The 23996-nt window shown below is 37.8% G+C and overlaps 2 protein-coding genes across 9 annotated transcripts in view; one reads left to right on the top strand and one right to left on the bottom strand.

Moving 5' to 3' along the window:
• The first annotated feature begins 13317 nt into the window (after positions 1-13317).
• LOC144712891 (phosphatidylinositol/phosphatidylcholine transfer protein SFH13-like) lies at positions 13318-18924 on the top strand. Of its 6 annotated transcripts, none has more exons than XR_013583891.1 (17): positions 13318-13547; positions 13918-13972; positions 14080-14131; positions 14322-14577; positions 14767-14866; positions 15363-15629; positions 15741-15818; positions 15903-16004; positions 16182-16231; positions 16315-16414; positions 16490-16564; positions 16646-16750; positions 16870-17041; positions 17658-17977; positions 18121-18200; positions 18506-18580; positions 18701-18924. XR_013583891.1 is itself a non-coding variant. In XM_078587263.1 (16 exons), the coding sequence occupies exons 3-16, from the start codon at positions 14125-14127 to the stop codon at positions 18716-18718; spliced, it is 1725 nt and encodes a 574-aa protein (XP_078443389.1). In that variant the 5' UTR covers positions 13319-13547; positions 13918-13972; positions 14080-14124; the 3' UTR covers positions 18719-18924. The 6 variants fall into 6 exon arrangements, 4 of the variants coding, with proteins under 4 accessions (XP_078443389.1, XP_078443393.1, XP_078443390.1 ...); XR_013583890.1 differs by having other exon boundaries at positions 18506-18597; XM_078587263.1 differs by lacking the exon at positions 18121-18200 and having other exon boundaries at positions 13319-13547.
• Positions 18925-21190: 2266 nt separating this feature from the next.
• Positions 21191-23996, bottom strand: part of ARP8 (actin-related protein 8) — a 51186-nt gene continuing 48380 nt past the window's right edge. Inside the window, exons 10-13 of one of the 3 annotated variants that reach the window (XM_078587268.1) lie at positions 22116-22249; positions 21855-21973; positions 21392-21463; positions 21191-21323 (exon numbers count right to left, since the gene is read on the bottom strand). In XM_078587268.1, coding sequence (XP_078443394.1) covers positions 21321-21323; positions 21392-21463; positions 21855-21973; positions 22116-22249 — 328 coding nt within the window. In that variant the 3' untranslated portion in view covers positions 21191-21320. Of the gene's footprint in view, positions 21324-21387; positions 21464-21854; positions 21974-22115; positions 22250-23996 lie in introns of those variants that run through there. The other 2 variants (XR_013583893.1, XR_013583892.1) reach the window with 2 other exon arrangements.

Below are 23996 nucleotides of genomic sequence, written 5' to 3'. Positions count from 1 at the left end.
AACTCTCTCATGGAACCTTTAATGTCATCGGTTATCGTATATGTATAATCCATCATTCGTGCAAGACTCTCAAACAACTTAGGATATGGTTAATCATCAAACCATAGTCTGTCATTGGATTAGTACTGATGCATAATGGGAATCATTGGAGAACTCCTTCTCCAATATCCTCAATACCCTGGCCAGAGATTTTCTACATTGTCTTTCTTGAGTCAACTACTCTTATACCAAGGGTGGATGATCCTGTCTTGACCACTCAATCATCTCCGTGAGCTTCTTACTACATCCGACTTATGACTTGTTTGAATCCCATGATTAGAGGTCCGTAAGTCATAGTCAAAATGTAGTTGTCCATTCACTATATGTCCTTGGTGTCTCAGGTCAGTGGATAACTTATACAACCGTGACATGAATCAACTTGATTGACGTTTAGGTATAATATCATTCAGGGATTCACACGGATCAATTCAATGAACTCTTTCTCCAAAGAGCATCCACTATTTGTCCTTAGTGTCGCCACACTAATAGCCTAAGGGTCACTAATACTTATCGTATAAGTAGGATCAACTAGTGTTATTCTATCCAGATAAATTGATGTCCGTCTCGATTATCCACCAAATTAGAATATTTGGACTACATGTTTAAAGATTAATGATCACCTTGTTATGATCTCATCATAATTCACTATGCATTGCACATATTAATGGACTTCATTATAAACATCACACTGAAATAATAATGAACATAGATATTTTAGTCAATGAACTTGAATAAACATGGTGGTGAGATTGGCTTGACGGCCACATAATATTCATCACTTGAGGTTGGGCACACGAACAACTATGGAAAAATCTCAAAGTAAGAAGGTCAAGGGTGGAACAAGTTCCCCATACGATGCATGTGATGTATGATTTCATAAATCAGTTTAGAATCATTAAACTCTTCTGCATCCATGGAAAACTTGTTTTTCATGTTTAAACTAAGGCACATAACCAAACAGTGGTTACCCATGTCGTGGTAAGGAGAGCGATGATGCTAGTGTTAGACACTGTGGTGGCCAAAACCACAATCAACATGATTGGTGGCAATGCAGTTAATGTGGTGGATAGGGAGGTGGTTGGCCCAACAGCCATCTGTTGTGTGGGGGGAAGAGGGTGGTGGCAGCTGTTGGGTTCTATAGGCCTTGATATAGATGAATAAATCAAATATTTTACAACGGAAGACTTGAACAGAATCAAATGACATCATTAAAACTATGAAATGAAATACATTTGTACGGATTGCATCCGTGATTTCTTGGATCCCAGAGTGAGACGAGTCTGACTGCTCAAGTGTGCAGCCCCTAGACATATCCATGCGATCCTCGGCACATCAAATCTCCTCCTTCTCATTGAAGAGCCCCGTTCCACCTCCACCGTCGTCCTTACGCCGTTCCGATCACATGGGCATGGAGAGAGGTGTTGGGAGAGGGGAGAAGAAGGGGACGGCATCTAAACAATTCTGGACTGGGTGAATTTTGTTCAGGGCATTCCCTTATTTAAACTAAGCGGATATTTTTTCATAAAAACCCCCAAAATATAAGTATATCTTCTGACATCAAAAAGACCATTTGCATGTGACCCTCTAGGCCCATGTATCAGTCTAGTTAATGAATCCAATGGCCCAATAACTTTTATTGGACTTAAAAATTAATTACATATATCATCATATAGATTAATTAAGGTTAGATCGATTCAACCCAATGGCTAGGTTGAGTCTCCCACACGTGGGGTGCCAAGCTACACCTCGTGTTCTAGAAGATACAAAGGAGTGTGTATCAACTCAATTCATGGAACATGTTCGGCATCGGTTACCATGTATGTATAGTCCCTCATCCACTTGACGCTCCTTGGATGACTTAGGGTATGGTTAACTAGCAAACCCTAATTGGTCATCCGAGTAAGTACTGATGCATTCAGAAATCATTGGAGAACTCTTCTCCGATATTTCACTACCTTGGCCAAGGACTTCATCGCATCGTCTTCCTTGAGATGTCACCTCTTATACTGAGGGTGGACGATCCCATCTTGACCACTCAATCTTCTTCGCGAATTTCTTGATGTACCCGAACTTAGACCATTTAGAATCCCATGATTAGAAGCTTGTTGGCCATAAAGTACAACCGTTCGTCCACAAGACATCTTTGGTGTCTTAGGTCTAAGGATCACTTACACAACCATGACATGAATCGACCTAATTGACAGTTAGGTATAATACCATTTAGGGATTTTTACAGATCAATTCAGTGAACTCTTTCCAATAAAGAGCACCCACTATCTATCCTTAGTGTCTCCACACTAATGGCTGCGGGACTAGCCATACTCATCTTATGAGTGAGTCTAGATAATGTTATTCTATCCGAATACTTTGATGTCCTTATTGCGTATCACTCGAATACGAATGTTTAGAACACATGCTTAAAGACTTGTGATCTCAGTATTACGATCTCATCATAATTCACCAAGTCCGATCATGTATTCATGGACTTTATTATAAGCATCACACGTGAACTCTAATGAATATGTTCTACCAATGAACATCAAACGAGATGTGGAATGAGTGATTGGCTTGCCGACCACATATATTTCCATCATCCTCTATTAAGCCATCCCCCCTAGGCCTCCATGGATCATTTAGCCCCATCAACTCGTGGACCCTATTGGGTTCATGGGTCCATTGGGCTAGACTTGGGCTACAGGAGACAGAGACTGGGATGAGGCAAGTATGGTTGATGGTGTCACATTGAGGCTTTTCTCTGCCCATTATGCGAGAGGTGTCGAGCCCATTACTTATGATAGTGAGCCCATGTATGGGGAAAGGAAGCAATGTCATAAAATTCTTGTTAAAGTGCCTGTACAATATCATTTTAAGAGTGGGTCCATTTGGCAGAAATTAGTGAGCAATTGCATTGTCTTTGTTGGTGACATCATTGGTGGTAGTGTTGTTCTCCGACATCGGCATGACGACCCCTCCAGTTAAGTATCTTTTCTCTTCTTCATTTGCAAGTTTGGGTTGGTCACCCCTGCAAGAGGAAAGATGATGGCTTGTCCGGGTATGATCTAGGTGTGGGAAGATGATATTGAGAATTTTCTCAATGTGGTTGAAGCGATCTTCAATCACTTTTGTTCTAGCTAATAATGTGGCGACATGGTGTTCAAGACGCGCCAATCCGCATGAGTTGAGATTGGTAGCCATTGGGTAAGGATATTTTGGCTCTAACACCAATTTGATGTATAATGGCAGAGGGAGCACATAGAGAAGGAGATGGTGATGGCACAAAAGAGGCGGTTATGAGGGTGTCAAAGATAATGATGTTGTGATGTTTAATACAAAGATGGGATGACAAGGATGATGCATTAGCTAGCTAGTGCATGCAAGCAAAGGTAAGTTGTGATGACAATATTCAACGTGGCGTGACTACATATGGTGGCGATGGAAAGGATGAGGATATCTATTTTGTGATTTAATATCTTCTCCGAAAAACTTCTTACTTGTGGGTATCATGGGAGGGCTATATGTAACCTCCTGGTGACGTCCTTTTTCTAAAAAAACAAGGAAAATTTTCAAAAAGAAAAAGACTAGATGGGCCAGATAATTTAGATCAGCTTGTTCCCCATCAGCCTCTTATTATATGGTTCCATATTTCCCTTGTCCAAAATTCGTATTGATGATCCAAATGAAAACCAATATGAAAAATTAAAACAGGAGTAAAAGTTATGTTAGTAATAGACATGAAGGGATGTGATGAGTTGTAAATGTATGATGCCCTGCCTCAAAGGACTCATGTGTGTAGTGATTTTGAATTAATGTCAACTTGGGATTTTTTCATAAAAATGCAGTATCCTTTTCATAATATCATTGTGCATCTGACCACAACATTATTTTAAATTCACAAGAGACTGATTTTCATACATGGATGAGTTGGATGACTATTTAACAGATCCATTGTATCCTCCTTCAGATGCATTTCCCTTGTTTAAACAAACAATAGTCTGATTTACTAAGATGGAAAACCTAGCAAAAGGGTTCTTTAATGTCAAGCCGGTGAAGCATCTACGCTACACTTCTCCTCTGGCCATGGCTTACCAATACAAAAAGGAGGAAACTAATCCTAGAAAGCATCAATATGTTGAATAAATCACTTCAAAACTTTTGGTGAGAATACCTATCTTCTCTAATATCAAGGGATTTTATTGCTTCATTTTAGCCTATCTTCTCCAATACCAAGGGAGAAAAAATTCCATCTTGAACATTTAAAATCAAGTTTGAAAACTTGTTGATCCATATGAGATAAGATTAGTTATAATCTCATGATTAGGGACATATAAGTCCTAGTCAATCCATAAGATGGAGTTAGTCTCTTGCATATGACGACCACTTACACAACCATGACATGAATCATCCTAAATGATTGGTATAAAACCATCTAGGGATTAAAATGGCCCAATTTATTGAACTATTTCCCTAAATAGAGCCTATAATCTCTCTTTGGTTTCTCTACACTAATGGTCATGAGATCAAGCATCATTATCATATGAGATGGAAAAAATAGGCCTACTCTCTAATAATTTGATTTCCTTCTCAAATATCATATGAATAGGAATTTCTAACATACATGTTCAAATATAATTTATCATCATTTTCTGATCTCATCATAATTTAATTATCATTAAAATTATCCCTTTACTTCATTTTGAACCTCAAACTTGAATAATAATGATTTTTTTTATATTAATGAATTCAAACAAGATGTAGATGTGTGATTGGCATGTGGACCTTGTGACTCTGTCAGTTTCTGATTTTTGGATGTGGTCAACTAACAAATTTAATAGTGTGTAAATCGGATAATTATTCTCATATATGATCACAAGCATACAGACAGTGTCTCCTGTGCACCACCACATTTTTATGTCCCTAACTCCACATTTCACAAATTGTAGCCCACAAGACCATCACAAGACTTTACCAATATTTTTCCTACTTACAAGAAACATGGACCATCATCTTATGGCCCTTCTAAATTTATCGAATCAGGGATTCCACCCTGTTTTAAAATTTCTTTTTATTCTTCTTGTGTTTAGATTGAAATAGTTGAGGGAGGTTCCAGGCACTTCCGACTAAAATATTTGATAATTTCTTTATTAATAATAAGTAAATTGATGGAATTATTTAAGTTTCTGGGAGGATACTGAAAATATATTGTTAGATTCTTCGAGAATTGTACACAAAATAATATATACATTAGACATGTTGAGAGATAGATCAAAGATATCATGAGGTGCATACATTATTACACAATCCTAGATCCATAGAATTTTGGACTCATTATAATATTATAAGTGATAATATAAAGATCCAATTATCTGTTCAGGTGTGATTTAGAAGTCTAATAGGCTAACATGCCATATAACTAAAATTTTTAAAATATTGGGTTTATTTATTTTAAATATTTGGAATGATATCATTGAGATGTTTCATATTTTTTATATGTTTCTGCTCCAAGATTTGATAAATTCACTTGCTGATTTTGAATTTGATAATGATTTCTGTTGTCTAGCTTGCTTATTTTAAAAAACCTTTTGTATTTTTCACCTCATCTTCCAAACTAAATTATGGTCTGTGCCACGTAAATTTTCTGATGAGCCATCTCCATCATATTCTCATCATTGGTTGAAACCATTTCTAACTTACATTCAATTGATAATCATAAAGTCTCAAAATGCAGTCAAAGTTTTGATTTTGGTGTCAATTTTATGTTAATTTCATTTTTAGCCTCATATTTGATAATCATAAATATCATTCTATTTTAAGAAATAATTTCATGTATTTTGTGTGCATATTTTCATTGAAATGATCAAACATCCATTTTCGTAATGATTAAAATCAATTATTGCAGTTTTCAAATGAAGTTTTTTTATTTTTCTTGATTTTATGGTATGTTAACATAATTTTATGACATTAATTTCATAAATAAAATAACATTAAAATTCATTTAATAATTTTATTTATATTAATTTGAATGTTATAAGTGATTCATTATACTTTTAAAATGATGTTTGTTTTTCTGGATTTCTTGGAATTTATTGAATTTTTCGAAGTTAAATTTATAAATAAAATAATTTTATATGTCAAATTATAATTTTGAATTTATTCAAAATAATTTTACCGAATTCGTTGAATTTTTTGCTCGGAAAAGCTTGTGCCATGCTGGCAATCCGCCATACGATTCGGAGGAGAGATAAAATTGTATGGCTCAGATTACTCCAAATTGAAATGATGATATTTAATGATGCATAATGAGTTTTGAGCTCAAATTTCGAGGGAAGTTCCAAATTTCCCACCTCTATCCATCCACCAACTTGGATATAGGAGTAGAACCCCCATCATTGTAGAAAATGCATCCCAGGGACTTTGTTCCTAATTACAACTAACAAAGTGATTTGCTAGTTCAAAATCTTGTTTGAGTCTGATCATGTATTCCAAGAGCAAAGTATAAGAGGAGTGGCCTTTAAATCAAGATATATGAATAAAAAGCACCACTCAGCCCATTGGACATGTGACAACGAGGTTGATGTGATATTCGTCCTTTTCCAACTCACGTCTTCTTCCTTTTTCACTAGACTATAATTGTTTATAGCCTAGGTTTCATGATTACGCATGACACCTCCAACTTTGTTGCTTGTCAGCGCATATCTGCGTCATTTTTGTTGCAACCAGCCTGGTAAAATCATCATCCTTGTTCCCTGTTCTGGTGTTTGCCGGCATGTATTCCCCATCATCTCCATCACAACCAACATAATATCTATTTCATCTATTTCACTCCATTCACGTCCATCATCCGATGCTCTCAAGGTACTTAAATTAGAGTTAATCATTATTATTAGAATAAATGATAATTATAATTTTCAAAATAATTCTATTAAATTTGCATAAATTATGTTAATTAGGCCAATTATTTTATGATCATATTAGAATCAATTTATTTAGGTTAAAGTACTAATTTGAAATTTAAAATAAAAAAATATAAATTAAAGCCAAAATTCACTTATTCAATACTTGCTCTCCATGGATTCTATCTTTACTTGCTGCATAATCGTAAGGAAAATTATATATTTTTTTGTAAAAACTAGAAGCCTTAAATGACATATATTAACAGATTTTTTGTTCATCAATATTTTTTGTTCATCTGTTACTACTTTATAACTTCAAGGTTTTAACCAAGCTCATAAATATGAATACATTTTTTCCCTTGAATATATGTTTCTTCAACAACTTTAATATTTATTTTCCCTGTCCAACTTCTTTTTTCTACGTACTCATGTAATTGCGAATGACTCTTTGGGCATTCTTTTCTAGGTTTTGTATTTTGGTTTTGTCCGATTTTTATGTTATTATTTCTAAAAATATTTCTTACCTGATGATGGCCCTTGTGGATATTAATGAGATGATTTTCCTTCTATAGTATTATCAAATTCCCAGACTTCTGTATCTGATTGATGATCATGTTTTTTTATTTCATTACAGTAATTTAGGTTTATTTAAATCAACTATTAATTGCAATGATAATTCAAATAATATCCTCCATACTATGAATTCACATACATTTATTCTGTGAAGGACTATATTTCTGTACCACGTTCATCCAGATGTAATTTTACTTTTTTATCATATCTTTTCTAATGTAACTTTTAAAGTTGGTATTTCCTTCACTTTGTCAACTATTATGCATTAGTTCTAGAGAGATTTATTAATTATTTCACATGCTTCCTATATTTATTTTTTTGAATCCATCTTGATTTCTCTTTGAATTTTCAGATTTCTCCTTGTTCTAACATATACAAATTTCCTTGGCTAAATCAGGTCTACCTATAAATATTCTAACATTACTCTAAACTGTGTACTATTGAAAAATTTCCTTGCTATTTGGACTTTGAATCATATTTAGACCTTCCTCTTACCCTCATTTCTTAAAAAAAGAGGATGGCTAATTCAGAAATGTTTTTGGTATATTATATAGCAAAAGGCCCATTTTCGTGTGTTCTAGGCTAAAATGGCTCCCTAGCCCCTCATACCTTATTCTTAAGTTCCTCCCACCCCTCTCCACTTCTCATTTGATCTTCCAAAGTTTTCCCTTCTCCCTTAATTGCATCCACTCTGTCACACCTCCTATTGGCTCCCCAAATACACTTATTTATCCCCCAACTGTACTATAATCTACTGACCCTCATCCTTCATTCCTTTTCAATTCTGCCTTCTCCCTAGCCCTTTAATCCACCCCTTACCTTCTTTCTTCTCACCCAACTCCATTCATCCTTTCCCAATTACCACCCTTCGTCTTTCTCTTTCAAGTCTTCTAATTCTCCCTTTTCTTTGCCCATACTTCATCTACCCACTTTTTGGATCTCGGCCTCATCTAATCCCTTTTATCTCCCTCATATACAATATATGCTTGAATTTTTAATGTCTGAGTCATGATTCAGGACCCCTTTCAATTCATACTCTCTGTTTGATTTAAAATGAAAATTTTCTAAATCTGACCTTTTGTTACATCAGCAGTTTTGGGATTTTAAAACATTTTTTGTGAGTGAAGTGGACTGGGTGGACTTGGTTATCATTTTCAGATTGAGAAACGTATAAATCTGTGTTTTTATGGGTGTTATGAACTGTATTTCCTACGTATAGATATTGGATATGATGTAGGCACTCAAATAGTTAAGTACACAATGCCAATATGAAATTTCAAAATTTTGCATTTTGATGAATGTTCAACTTACTGATATGTCCTCTTAAATCATACATTCATCATTTAAGCATTGGTCAATGGAGGAGGGTCAGTGGCTCAAAACAGTTTTTTGAACAAAAAAAAATGGAAATCAATATTAGAGCATATGATACAGCTATGGTCAAAATTTGAAGATCAATCAGACTTAATGTAACAGTCCAATGGCCAGGTCGATGCTCACATAATACATACTTTAAACAGAACTGTGGGGAAATAAAATCACAAAAGATTTAACGGATGATAGAGGATAGAAAATAATTGAAAACAACGGTTGTACTTTGCTTGAAATTTTGATCAGCATTATTTTTAATTTTATCCATAGTAATTTGGGAAACTGAAACAGCATAAAAGTTCAATACCATGGGACTATAAGAAATATAAATATAGGGAAGGCAAGGTTTTGGAGAAAAGGAAGTAGCTGCGATTAGCTGAAGATGATTATTTAGTTGTGATACCAAGTGATTATACTTTTATATTGAGTAAATTTTTTTGAATAAGTAAATTAGGGAAAGGGAGTATTATTTAGTTGTGAAATCATGTGATTTTTGTGCATTAGTGTGGTGAAAATACGCATATTTAACCCTGAACTACCATTTGAGACCTCACTAGTCCCATTTTTATTTACTTATTCAAGAAGATGTGATTCTGCCGTTCATGTCATGTGATTTTTGTGTATTAGTGTGTTGAAAATATGCATATTCAACCATGAACTACCCTTTACACCTCACTAAATCACATTTTTTATTTACTTATTTGAGAAGATGTGATTCTACCCTGTTTACATGAAAAAAACTTTTAAGCGCTCTCATGTATTTTCATGAATAACTAACCGTAGAATTAAATGGCACATCGTTCAGGGATTTAAAAATTAAATTCGATCATTTACGTCTCAATTACCTTTTACCACTTTACACAGTATTGTAGATTTTCTGACTAAATTACCATAATTTAAAACCTTCAATTCTGAAAAGAAAACTATCAGAAAAACATTATGCCGTTATGCGTATGGAACATAAGGTTTTATTTAATTTCCCAAAGTGGGGTTGACGGACTTACCGCAAAGAAAATAAATTTTGTTTCAATTTGATAGTTTCGGCGAATGGGATTAAGGCACGTGGCATTTTCGACTAGGAAATCAGCTTCTAAAACGAGAAACCGATCCAGCCAAACGTACACACGTACGATTTTCACAAATTGTATTTTTGATCATTTTATAAATGGTTTTGTGCGTTTGATTCGTATGTTTCTTCTCTATCCAAATAAAAACGATAAAACAATCATATCAATAAATCAAAATCTTTAGTCGAAGTTTAGCCCAGCCAGTTGTTCTTCTCCATCGCCGTTTCCAATTCGTTAAAAGACGTAATTCAGTATAAAATATAGATTTATAACTCGTGTAAAATTGTATATAGATAATAAAATTCCGAAACTTTAACAGAAACTCTAGCTTATCGTTTGCGATTGATCTGGTAAAATCCCACCTTCATATGAGCTTAGTATTATTTTAAATGAATTATTTTTAAAAATATTTATTAGGAAAAGTTGCAAGGGGGTTTTCCTGTTTTTTAAATTGTGAATTTAGATTGAGATTCGGACATTCGGATTGAAAGAAGAGTTCGCATACATGCAAGAGGGTAAAATAAATATCATCGATCCCAAGCAATTAAGGTTAACATTGACGTTGAAGTCATGCATTGCCAGTGAGAGAGATACATGGCGAATCTGAGATAGGTTTGTGAAAGTCCCATAATTTTTATTTTACAGAAATTAGAGACCGGAGTTTCAAAATATAAGTCATATTTGAGCATGGAATAGATTAGATTAATGGATTCGAGGCCCTCTTGAGTTGGGGAAAGTATTACTACAGTGCATTAAATTGGACTTGAAGAAGAATCGAGGAAAGAGATCAAGATAAATTGGGATCTAAGATAAAATATTGAGAACTGTAGTATTTTATTATATTTGAATATTTAAAACGGAAACTAAATGAGCGAGGAATAGTTTGGTTTGTGACATTTGAAGTTAACTTTATGGAAGAGAGTATCAATTATGACAGGCAAGATCATGGTCGGAGAGAGGAATAATATTTTTTGTTTTTATACTTTAATTTAATTCGGATATTTGGAAAACAGGGTAGGGAGATGTATAAGAGGAATTTGAAATAACGTCTAATATTATTTGTCATCTGTGATGACAACTAAAGAATGCGTTATTTAATAAGTTGAATGCCCGTTGATTATCAATTTAACACTGCATTTATATTTATCAACTCAATTTGAATTAGACTCCATCACTCGATTTAAGTTACGAAGATTGATCCCATGAGATTGGGGCGTTAGTAAGGGACGTGAAGCTTCGTGATGATCATAAAAAAATAAACTATAGAAATAGTATGATATGAGGTAGTAATATAAAGGGAAAATACATTAGAGCAAAACACCCAAGTTAGGAATGATACTTTAGCGAGAATACAGAATGCTTTAGAATACTCATATCACTCAATATTTTTCATTTATATTCAAGGAAAGATAAAACGGGCTCAATGAAGGGTCGTTTTCCAGGTGGAGAGAGAGGAAAGAAAAATAAAACAAGATATTTTATAAAGTGATAGACGTGACCATCATTCATCACAATAACAATACAACGAAACTCATTAAATAATCCTAGAGTTATTTGGTCAATAATCATTCGTAAAAAACTTTCAAACGAATACAAAAGAGGAGATAGTAGGGTGCAAATTCATGGCAAGAAAGTATGCATTAATGAAAATTCATCCAAAGATAAATACACGGGGGAAACCAAGACAAGATGGATAAAAAAAGCCAGACAAGACCCCGAATGGGTCAACTACATCTACCCATGACTCCATCACATCAGTCAGACCAACAGCTTCTGCGACATCCTATACTTTTGTCAGCAATATAACGATATACTATTAAGGCACGCACTCATTATAACTATTCATTTGTCAGCATGGGTGGGGTTTACCTTCATCTGTATGCAGAAGATGACGTAAATACAGAAGAAGAACAGGCAAGAGTCCCCTTAAAGACAAGCCCACTTGGAATTGGGCCCGGCCCATCCCACGTGGAGTCCCCACTCTCTCTCTCCTCTATTCTCATGCCACGTTGCCCTAAATGGATGGGCCCCATGCCAACTTGTCTCCCCAGGCAGCCCACGTTGCCTGTCTGGGCATCAACGGGTTCGACCTCGTTCCGTCCGAGCCCGGGCTTTCTGACACGGCGCGATTTTACGAGTGGGCGAGCAAGCCAACGTATGTGAATTCGACAGCATGACACTCGGTCGTAGGTGGCTACGATTACCGACGTTAATCTCGGCCATATTGCTAGGACCCGGCTGGCTCGGTCCCCTAGTAAGTGACGTGTCACCGGGGCAGCCCACATTGTCCGGTGCGGTCGGCAGAGGATACTAGACCGTCTAATCTGAGCCTTGGCCTTGGCCTCGCGCCCAACCCTACCTTTCATTGCTTTGACTCGTGATAGGGCGAGTTTGTATCCCCCCCTGGGCACTAGCCGACTCGGCCCTCGAAATAGCAACGTTTCTGGAGCGGTAGGCAAAGGGATCAATTTATCTGTAGGGCTTCCTTGACTTGGTAGTCGCGTGAATATGGCGACGTGTCATTGGATTGCAGGCGGCTACAGTTATAGTTCCAGATCGTCCCGGATGTGGACGATGGACGAGACGGGACGAATTTCGTCCCCCGACGTCCGGATTCAGTGTAGGGACGAAGGACGGGATGATTTTTCGTTTGACTGTACGTAAACCGTCCCGTCCAGTCCTCTCGGAATGAATTTTCGTCCTGTCCGGGAAAAAAACCGTCCCGTCCCTCGTCCTGGATGAAAAAACCATTTGATATTTTTAATATATTAATAAAGATTTTTCTAAGTTTTTTAGGGAAATATGGAGAGAGAATCCAGATGGACATACGTGGCACCGGAGAAAGTGACTTGTCAGGTGTGGTCGGCAAGGGTTCAACTCCACCCGAGACGAGCCCAATCTGTTTGGGTTTCCATAGCGAAAGCGTTAGACTTGATCACTGGGTGGTTACTGTCACCGCCAGGGACGGCGCACCGCCGCTTATAATCACCGGCGGTGATCCGACCCCGTGCTTCCCATAAAGATTCCGCCTAGAAAAAACGCAAGACTTTATCGAATGTCGCGATGGTAGACCCGGAAAACTTCTCTAATGACAGCCGTACCCCAAAACACGAAAAATACCAAAAATGTATTCGCTTTAAATGAAGTTGCAAAGTCCATGAGGGGGGGCATCATGCCGCCAATCGGCGCGCAGTCTGATCATTCTCTATAGTTTTCCAGGAGATTAAATGCGGAGTCAGGGAATAAACATGATTTTCAGGAAAGTAATTTAATGCGGTCCGAAGTCGCAACGAACTTTCCAGGGGAGGGGTTTAATGAAATTTTCCAATGAAGACAAAGGCAGACCAGGTGGAGCAGCGTGGTTCCTCCCCTGACTCCACGAGACAGCACCGCTCACTGTCACCTCTCTCTTTCTCTCTCTAGATCTTGGTCTTTCTCTCTCTCTGTGTATATAAATGGATCTTGTTTTCTCTCTCTTGTTGCTGCAGTATTTGAGCTGCCGACGCGCAAAGCCCAGCAGCTGGAGCTGTAGAGTTCTCTTGTCGGCAGGGGAATTGGTTGAAGTTGAATGTGATTGAAAGGTCGCCAGTTTTGCTCGCAATGTGCGGTAAGAGTTGATGAATCGGCTTGTTTTCTGCTAGTTTTGCTTTCTGTGGATCGAGATCTTGCATCTTTACGAGATCTTCGCTAGAATCTGTTGTTCTGGATCGATCGGAGACTGGAAGAGGAATTTTTTCTCTTTTTTTGTGTTTTTTCGCGTGAAGGTGAATTTGAGGTCTGTTTTTTGAGGAATTGCTTTTGTGCTCGGAGGATGTTGCGGTTGTGGTAACTTTTTTGAATGAATGTAATGCCGTCGTTCTTGCCTTGTGGATCTCCGTTTCCTGCTCTGTCGTAGTTTTCTTTGATATTCTAGAAGTAGTTTGTCGCGTTTTTGGTCTTAGGACATCATTGTTGATATTACGATTGTGAAGTTTCAGGGTTTTGATTTCTCGGAGAGGTAGATCCTGCGGCTGTAGGTGTGGGATTGTATGAGTATGTCTCCTTAATGTCATCCGCTCTCGGAGAAGTGTGCTATTCCTGTGGCCATGAACAGTTGTTGCGCAGCTATAATTAACAAGTTTTCTAACGTTTTTGCGCAGTTCATCTCACTTTTGAGAATCCAAACTTTTGAAACTGAAGGGAAAATGTCGGGTATGGCTCTTTCCTCCCACGTTTTTAGTTCAGATTGCTTGGTTGCTCCCACTTTTTAATCGACTATCATCCATAACTCTCTCGAACTGAACGTTTTTCATTCGAAAATTCCACTTGTTCCCGATTTTTTTCTCAATTATCTCGTTCAGTAATCACTCGAATAAAATGCTTTTTCATTCGCAACGTTCAGATCTAGAAATATCTGAAGACGAGAGAAGACCAACAAAAAAAATTGCGTCTTTTCGGAAGAAAGCTATAAATGCCTCCTCCAAGTTAACTCATACTCTCAAGAAAAGAGGAAAGAGAAGGGATTCCCGGAGTTCTTTCGTTTCGATAGAGGATGTGAGAGACGCAGAAGAGGAGCGCCTTGTTTACGTCTTTCGTCGGGAGCTTCTCGCGCGCAATCTGTTGCCTGACAAGCACGACAACTATCACACTATGCTTCGGTTTGTTCTTATCTTAATCTTATCATCACCCACTTTCTTGGAGGATCAAAGAAAGAATGCATATTTCCTAAGATTTTTTCATATCTTGTAGATTACTACCCGCAATTCCCCCTCCAAATTTCTTCAAATTTTGGGTCCCTTTTGCATGTATTTTCTGAACCCTTTTCAATTGACGGAAATATCTCTCAGATTCTTGAACGCCAGAAAGTTAGATCTGGAGAAGGCTGTACAAATGTGGTCCGACATGCTGCAGTGGAGAAAGGAATTCGGAACTGATACGATTTTGGAGGTTGATTTCCTCTCAACCTTGTTGCTTCTATTTTTTTTAGGGTTTTGGGTTTAGGATCGATGTTTTAAAACATAGGCTTTAGAGCTAAGGGTTTAAGATTAAGGGTTGTAGGTTTATGGGGTTACAGATTCAGGGTTTAAGGTCAAGGGTTTCTTGCTTTGGGTTCCATAGATTTGTAGACTATGAAAATAATCGCTAACGTCATCCTTAACCTACCATCGTCATCGCCCATAACTCGAGTGTCGTCAACAATTTTGTCATCATCCTGTCTGCAGACGAATGACGATGACGATTTCAACATCTCTCGTCATCTGAATGAGGTCAGCAGAGTCAAAATCATCATCATCATCCTGCCTGAGAACAAGATATGAAGATGGCGATGCTGATTTTGTCATTGATTTCTAGTTCCATATTTTCTGATTAGAATATTGAAAATTAATACTTTTTTTGACGTCCATCACGGCTGCCTTTGACGCTATAAATTTATGCAATTTAGGATTTTGAATTTGAGGAGTTGCAAGAAGTTCTTGAGTACTATCCCCAAGGCTATCATGGCGTAGACAGAGAGGGAAGGCCAGTTTACATCGAGAGGCTTGGGAAAGTTGAGCCCAACAAGCTCATGCATATAACAACTGTAGACCGTTACATTAGATATCACGTGCAGGAGTTTGAAAGAGCTCTTCGAGAAAAGTTTCCTGCTTGCTCAGTTGCCGCAAAGAGACACATATGTTCAACCACAACCATACTTGATGTTCATGGCGTGGTATGGGAGAATTTTACAGATTTTTTTTTTGCTGCAAGAAAATGGTAATGATCGCTTTTCAGATGATCTTCTAACGGAAGAAAGTTTTTTTCTTTAATTTTCTACTTCTAGGGTTTCAAAAACTTCAGCAAGGCAGCCAGAGACCTCCTGTTGACCATGCAGAAAATAGATGGAGACTACTATCCTGAGGTGCTGGTCGCCATGAATTTGCAGCTGTTTGGGTCCCATTTCTTTATTGAAACGACCTTTTCTTATCCTTTTGTTTCGTTTTAGACGCTTCACCAGATGTTTATAGTAAATGCGGGGCACGGCTTCAAACTGCTGTGGAACACAGTAAAGAGCTTTCTTGATCCCAAGACTTCCTCCAAGATTCATGTAAGAATGTTATCATCAATGCCAGAAGTAGATAGATAGATTATATTTATGTATATATATTGAGAGAGAGAGAGAAGAATACTATGTATTTTCAGGTGAAGATAATGATTTGTAATATATATTTTGACGAATATATTTAGGTAAACATTCTATATCCTCTCATATTATATATTTCAGGTGCTTGGAAGTCGATTTCAGAGCAGACTTCTTGAAGCCATTGACTCTAGGTAGTCATCTCTCAATCTAATGTTTAGAGGAAAAATCACTTTATTTTTTTCCACGCCTTTAAGAAAATTTCTTTTTCCTACAGTCAACTCCCGGATTTTCTGGGCGGCTCATGCACCTGTTCTTCCGTCGGAGGGTGTCTGAGATCAAATAAAGGTCCATGGAATGATCCAGAAACAATGAAGGTATCAGTCCTTCTTTCTAAAACGAGAGTCTTCATGGTTTGTTCTAAATCACGTTTCTTGTCTTTATTTGCATAGCTCGTATATAATGCTCAATCCATGTTAGATGGAGAGCAGATCATTGACTGTGTAACAAGGCTACAACCCATTAAGGTAAGCGTCTGAACCTCGAACCATACTTCTAATCTGGAAAAATATGAATCTCTTATTTTTTAATCTAACTAATACTATCAGGTTAGGATTAGTGAACCGGAGTCTGGGTCGGATATGGAAGATCCATGTTCACCAGTTTTACCGAAGATATCTGAGTTCACTCGGCTAACGCCGGTTCATGAGGAAGTACGTTCCTACCATGAGAACTCCCCAAAATTTTTCAATTTTATTTTATTTTTCTTATCTTTCACTTTCAAAAATGGGAATTTTTAATTAATATCTGTCATGGATTCTTCTATTCCCAGCTAAGAGTAATGGACTCAGCTGCGTATTTTAGTTGCGATGACCGGTTCTTTGTGGTTGATAAAGCTGTTGACTGGGGGCAAACAAGGTCAGTTCCCGGAAAAGAGGAGCAATCTAACACTGGAGTTTGGCGTCAGAATCTGTCCCTGGCAGTTCAAACCGGTCACTCAAGAGGTATTTGAATTTGTAAATAAAAATACTGAGAAAACGCCAGTTATTTACCCTTTTTTCACCACTTTTTATGTAGCTTTTCAGCATTATAATGACGATGTTATGTTCAAAAGTTTGATACTTTTTTGTAATCTGAAGAATTTTTTTATATAAGTAATATATTAAATCTTTGATTTGAAGTTATTATCTATCTTAACGACGATTTCAGAGGACATTTAGAGTTATTTTCAGTAGCTTTTATCTAACTTCTAAGAATTATCATGATGGTTTACACCAAAAAGAGGAGGGAGCACTGACAAGGTCAGAACTTTTTGGTAGAGAGAAGATGAAATGATTATATCAACTAGACATAAAATCTTTAATTTAGATACCAGCGCTTTATTTTTTCGATTTATTGATTAATGGCGGTTTTAAGCAATTTTATAATGATTTTATGCATGAACTAGAGGGTCTGTTGACAAAGTCGATAATTCTTTTTAGAAATCAGAAGAAATAATCTAATGCCACAATAAGTAAAATATTTTTAATTTAAATTCCAGGGATTATTTTTTGATATAAGTGTAAACCTAATCTATCTTAAAAAGCGTATAATTGAAATCTTTCTTTTTGGCGATTTCAGCGGACAAAGCACAGGAGAGAAGACTGCAGTGTCTTGTCAGGATTATCGTAATTTTTATGGTCAACGTGTTGACCTTTTTCCAGGCCTTGGCCTGCAGGCTGGAGAGAAGGTTGTCAAAAGTGAGCGCCCAAAGTCAAAGCCCTGGACCTCAGCCGGAGGATGACGTCAGCCCTTGTCTCGAAAAACTAGAAAAGCTTGAGACGATGCTGGAAGAGATGAGAATCAGGTCCGTTGAAATGCCAACGGAGAAAGAGCGGATGCTTGATGAATCTTGGGACAGGATCAAGTCTATCGAGTTTGACCTCAAGAAGACAAAGAAAGTAAGTCAAAATTAAAAAAAAACCCAGATGACAAATTAATCACGAATCTGGGTAATCGCCTTATTTTTCTTGGCCATCTTCATCTTTAATTTTTCTTGGAGTTTTTTAGAATTTGTTTTTCTAAAATTCCGCTTTTTTTGAAGCAATTCAGAAATAAAAACTCACGGAGATGGACCCACTCTTTTGGCCTATCGCCGTTGGTTTTTTGACATATTAATCACAGGTTTGAATTTTCTTTATGCTTTTTCTAAGACCCCACTCTTATTGTTCTGTAAGTCAAAATCAGAAACCCAGTTGGTCAATCATTCTCAAATTTCAGCTTCCCGGGGTCATCTTAAAAGTTTATTCTGATTGTAATAATAGGTCCGGAGTTCTTTTTGTGCAATTTTTAGTAAGCGAAAAGTAAAAAACCGTATTGACAAGTCCATATCGAATCTCAGAGATTGCCTTATTGTTTAGCCCATCATGTTTTTTTTTCTCATTTGCGTTTCTGAATCCTTTTCTAAAATTCGTTTTTTTTTTCACCAGGTTCTACACGCTACAGTAATGAAGCAAATAGAGATAGCAGAATCGCTCGAGTCTGCCCGGAACACAAAAACAAAGGTTACCCGTTGAAGTTGGTAATTTTTTTTAAAAAAATTTGGCGTTTATCGGTATGTATTGAGCACAATTTTTTCCCCAAGAGTATGTAGCTCTAATAATTGTTTTTTTTATCTGGTGCAGAAAACATCACTATTATGAGGAAGCGGCGCAGTGTTAAGGAGTCGCTCTCTCTATGTCTATGTCAATGTCTATGTCAATGTCTATGTCAATGTCTCGTCTTCAAATAGAGTGAACCAGCAAACAAGGTAAGCCTGGCTGATTCCACTCAGAAACTAGGTGAACATACGAAGAATACGCTTCGGACTGGGCTAGAGCTCCCAAGTTTACACCCTCTGATGAGTTAACTCCCAGGTTTAAGGGAGAGAGAGAGATGTAGACAGGGATAGAGAGAGAGAGTATGGAATGGCTCGGGTGTGACAAGACAGATGATGGGTGGTGACGGAGGTGGAGCTCGTCACATCTCCTGACCTGTCACGTGTCAAAATCCGTCACGTTTTTGTCACCCGTCTCATTCTCATCCCGATAATTTTCCTATCACAGCGAACTAAGTGACTTACCAACAATTAAATAACTTAGGCCTGTGATTTTAAACATTTTAAATCTCTCACTGACCTCTCTCTCTTGGTCTCCCTCTCTTTCCGTCTTGTTTTCTCTCTTGGACTCTCTCTCTATCAGATTCCCTCTCACTCTCTCTCCATCTCGCTCTCTCGGACTCCCTTTCACACTCTCCATCACGCTCTCTCACAGGCTCCCCCTCTTGCCATCTTGCTCTCTCTCGGAATCCCTCACTCTCTCTCCATCTTGGATAATATCTCTCTATCTCTCGTGGACTCGGTCAATATCTCTCTAAAACTTAGTCAATCTATATCTCTCAAAGTCCCCCTCTCTCTCGGTCAATCTTTCTCTCACTTATTCCCTCTATCTTTCTCAAAGTCCATATCTCTCTCTCTCTGTCAATGGCTCTTTTGGTCAGTCTCTCTCTCTGACCTTCTGTCTCACTATCAATCAATCTCTCTCTCTTGAACACCCTCTATTTCTAGCTCTCTCTCCATCAATCTCTCTTTCTAACTCCCTCTGTCTCTCTCTCAATCAATCTCTCTCTCTTGGTCTCTTGGCGTCTTTCCTTTCATTCTAGACATAACACAAATCTGTTATCAACTGTTTTCCCTTTTTCATCATTTAAAATTCAGTCACCATTGTCATCTGTGACGACTCTCCTGCCTCGTCACCCATCCCACACCCTCAGCCACCGTCACATTACCAGTCACATATATTTCATCATGTCATCTGTCAACATCCCAGCGCTAAAAAGGGGCATCCGTCACCATCACATCATCTGTCACAGGAGAGAGAGTGAGAGAGAGAGAGAAGCAGAGAGAGATAAAGTGCCAAAGACAGACAGAAATAGAGACATAGAGAGATAGACAGAGAGAAATAAAGAAAGCAGAGAGAGATAAAGTGTGTGAAACATAGACAAAAATAGAGACATGGAGTGATAAAAAAGCAGAGAGCGGTCAAGTGCATGAGACAGAGAGACAAATAGAGACATGAATAGATAAAAAGACATAACGTGAGCAAGACAGAAATAGAGATATTGAGATAAAGAGATGTATGCTAAGTGAGAGAGACAGAAAAGGACACATGGAGAGATCGACAGAGACATATAAAGTGAGAGAGACAGAAATAGAGACATGGAGAGATAAAGAGAGATACATAAAAAGAGAGAGACATAAGACAGAAATAGAGACATGGAGAGATATATAAAGATAGAGACATAAGACATAAATAGAGACATGGAGAGATAAAGAGAGAAAGTGGGAGAGACATAATACAGAAATAGAGACATAGAGAGATAGAGAGAGATATACAAAGTAAGAGAGACAGAAATAATGACATGGGGAGATGAGAGATATATATAAAGTGACAGAGACATCAAACAGAAATAGAGACATGGAGAGATAGAGAGAGGTATATAAAGTGAGAGAGACATAAGACAGAAATAGAGACATGGAGAGATAGATAGAGATATATAAAGTGAGAGAGACATAAAAGGAGACATGGAGAGATAGAGAGAGACATATAAAGTGAGAGAGACATAAATAGAGACATGGAGAGATAGAGAGAGGTATATAAAGTGAGAGAGACATAAATAGAGACATGGAGAGATAGATAGAAGTATATAAAGTGAGAGAGACAGAAAAGGAGACATGGAGATATAGAGAGAGACATGGAGAGATAGAGAGAGACATATAAAGTTAGAGAGACATGGAGAGAGATATATAAAGAGAGAGAGACATAAGACGGAAATAGAGACATGGGGAGATAGAGAGAGATATATTAAGTGATAGAGAGATAAGACAGAAATAGAGACATGGAGAGATAGAGATAGATATAAAGTGAGAGAGACAGAAATAGAGACATGGAGAGATAGAGAGAGATATATAAAGTGAGAGAGACAGAAATAGAGACATGGAGAGATAGAGAGAGATATATAAAGTGAGATAGACAAAAATAGAGACAGAGAGAGAGATAGGGAGAGTGGCAGAGAGAATGACAGATAGAGAGAGATGTAAAAACAGAGAGAGCGAGAGAGAAAGGGAGAGAGAGAGAGAAGACACAAATTTACACATTTATATATATCACATGCGGTCAAGGCAATCCACAGAAGCCTATACAGTGCACAACGGCTGCTTCTTTAGTCAATTTAATCTGAGCGGGAGGCGAACTCCCGCCATGCTTTTCACTGAAAAATTAAAAATCATTGCTGGTGAAAAGTTCACGGATTCAAACAGCAAATCACAGAGAACCCACCATAGATCTTCCTCCCCGCTTCTTACGGAACTTTTTCTTTGTTATGCACCAAGCCTCCGGAAAAGAGCTCACCTGATATTTTTATTCTTTCTTATTTGATTTCACAAACCCACAAAGAAAAAGATTAAAAAGTAGACTGTTTTTTGATCGAACCATATTAATGTTCGTCTATTTCTTTCCGTGACAACCCTCTGATGCATTTGATCGAGCCATGATAATAGAATTCAAGAAAGTATGAATTTTAATTTCCATAGTATACGTACATGCGTATGCTTATATTCTGTATTTTATGGATGCTATTGCTACAAAGTGATGTGCCTCTGATGTGCCTTTAATTACCCTCTGATAGCTTAAGGTAGAGAAAAAATGGGAAAAATGATTTATGCATCACGGTACAAGAGAACCTTAGAAAAACCATTAATAAATAAGGAAGAAAATATCCAAAAATGTGGATTTCACTTACGTTGCTAATGATTTTCGCCCCATACCAGGGAGAATCAACACCGTAGGGTGGCGGAAGGACTTTAATTCCTTCTGATATCGACGGTGGAAGAAGCTCGATCAGCTCCTTCTCCAATCTCTCTGAATGACGAGACGATTAGAGTAGAAGAGTTTTATAAGATGATTTTAGGAATTTATAAGGTGAATTTAGGGTTTTGACATGCATGAAACAACGACAAACTGATAAAAAATAAGTGAAAAGTTGAAGAGAAGACCAACAAACCTGGAAGTCCAGGCAAACAAGAGGTACCGCCAACCAGAACGATGGTCTTAAACCATCCATTGTCACCAGCTATGCCTGAATCTGAACAATGATGGATGCAAAGTGACACGGCACTTTGCAGGCCCATTGCGTTTCTGAATAAAGCAGCAGATTTTTTATCAGAAAACAGAAGCTCATCACTCTTTTATGGTTCAATCGATCGAATTGTCTAGATCCTGATGGGATCGGCCAAGCCAGATCAAGTTCCCTTTTCTTTTATTTTTTTTGGACCGTTTTTTAATCGACAGATAATCTTACTTGATTGATAGTACCAGATTGATCAAGCGACAGGACTGATAGATCTTGATCAAAAAACTGAGGAATGGGATTATTCAAAAAAAAATTGAGGACTGATCAAATATCGATCAAAAATTTTGAACGATCTAAATAAATCCGTCGATCTGATTCATCCAATCGATCAGGGATCGATTGTGCCCAATTATGAGGTGAGAGAAATGAGCAGACCCAGGTGTATAAACATTCAAGTATTTTTAAGTGGTTAAAATCTCGCAATACAAGATTATGAATATGATGGTCATCAAGGATTTATGAATACGATGGTCATCAAGGATTTAGATTGAACAAGATTGGTCAAATCAACCAAACAAGATCAATCCAATTGATCCATCACGAGGAATTTGACAGATCAATCATGATTGATCCAACTGATCCATCATGGTTGATCCAATATATGTATACTGATCAATCAAATGTGAGATCGCTTCCTCGACCGTTGTCAGACCACACTCCGATAATTTGGCATTCGCAAGAGAGAACCTCGCGATCCACATATTTCAAAATGGACAGGTCTTGGCTTCTAGAGGAGGGCTTCAAGGAGGAGATAACAAGATGGTGGACTGAGGTTCTACAACAGGGGTCTGCCACAACAAATCTGTCCAACAAAATTGGAGCCCTACGCAACCATCTCTTTGAATTGAGAAAACATATAAGAGAGAGGCGAAATAGAAGGCGAGTCGAAGCTCTGGCCAAAATCAGGGTTATGGATGACCTAGAAGATGTTAGAGTTTTAACACAAGCGGAATCAAGAGAGCGCTACAAACATAGAGAGATAATTGCCAATGAGGATAAGAAAGTGGAGATGGATTGGAGACAGAGTTCGAGACAACTGTGGCTGAAGGAGGGAGATGCCAACACAAGATTCTTTCATCTCGTAGCAAATGGGAGGAGGCGAACAAATCAGATATTGAGGGTGCAAGCAGGAAACCAAGAGTACGTCGGTACCCAAGCTGTTGGCAGAGCACTGACAGATCACTTTAGGAGATTCTCAAGATGAGGGGCTAGACACCAATGGAGGTGGAGCGGAAGAGGAGCAACTGGACTAAATGCGACACAGCAGAGAGACCTGGTGTGTCCTTTCTCAGAAACAGAAGTCCTTGCTGCAATCAAGGGACTAAATGGGGAAGGAGCCCCGGGGCCTGATGGCCTCCCAGTCTTATTTTATAATGTCTTTTGGGAGACAATCAAGGCAGAGGTAATGGCTACAGTGGAAGAACTTCGACGAGGAAACTTTGGGTTGGAAAAAATCAACCGTGCTTATTTGGTTCTCCTCCCAAAATGTCAAGGAGCTACTAGAGTGGGAGATTTTCGACCTATAGCACTATCCAATTCCATATATCTTATCATAGCCAAGGTCTTGGCCAATCGGCTCAGGGAAGTGATAGGCGACTTGGTAGGTCCTTTTCAATCTGCCTTTATTCCTGGGAGACAACTGATTGATGGTGCAGTCGTTGCATCAGAAATTTTGACCGCATGGAAAAGATTGAAAGTCAGAGGGTTCATGTGGAAAGTTGATATTGCAAAGGCATACGACTGCCTTGACTG

Source organism: Wolffia australiana, chromosome 15 (genome assembly GCF_029677425.1).
Source record: "Wolffia australiana isolate 7733 chromosome 15, ASM2967742v1".
NCBI lineage: Eukaryota > Viridiplantae > Streptophyta > Magnoliopsida > Alismatales > Araceae > Wolffia > Wolffia australiana.
This window is presented reverse-complemented; position numbering and strand designations above follow the sequence as displayed.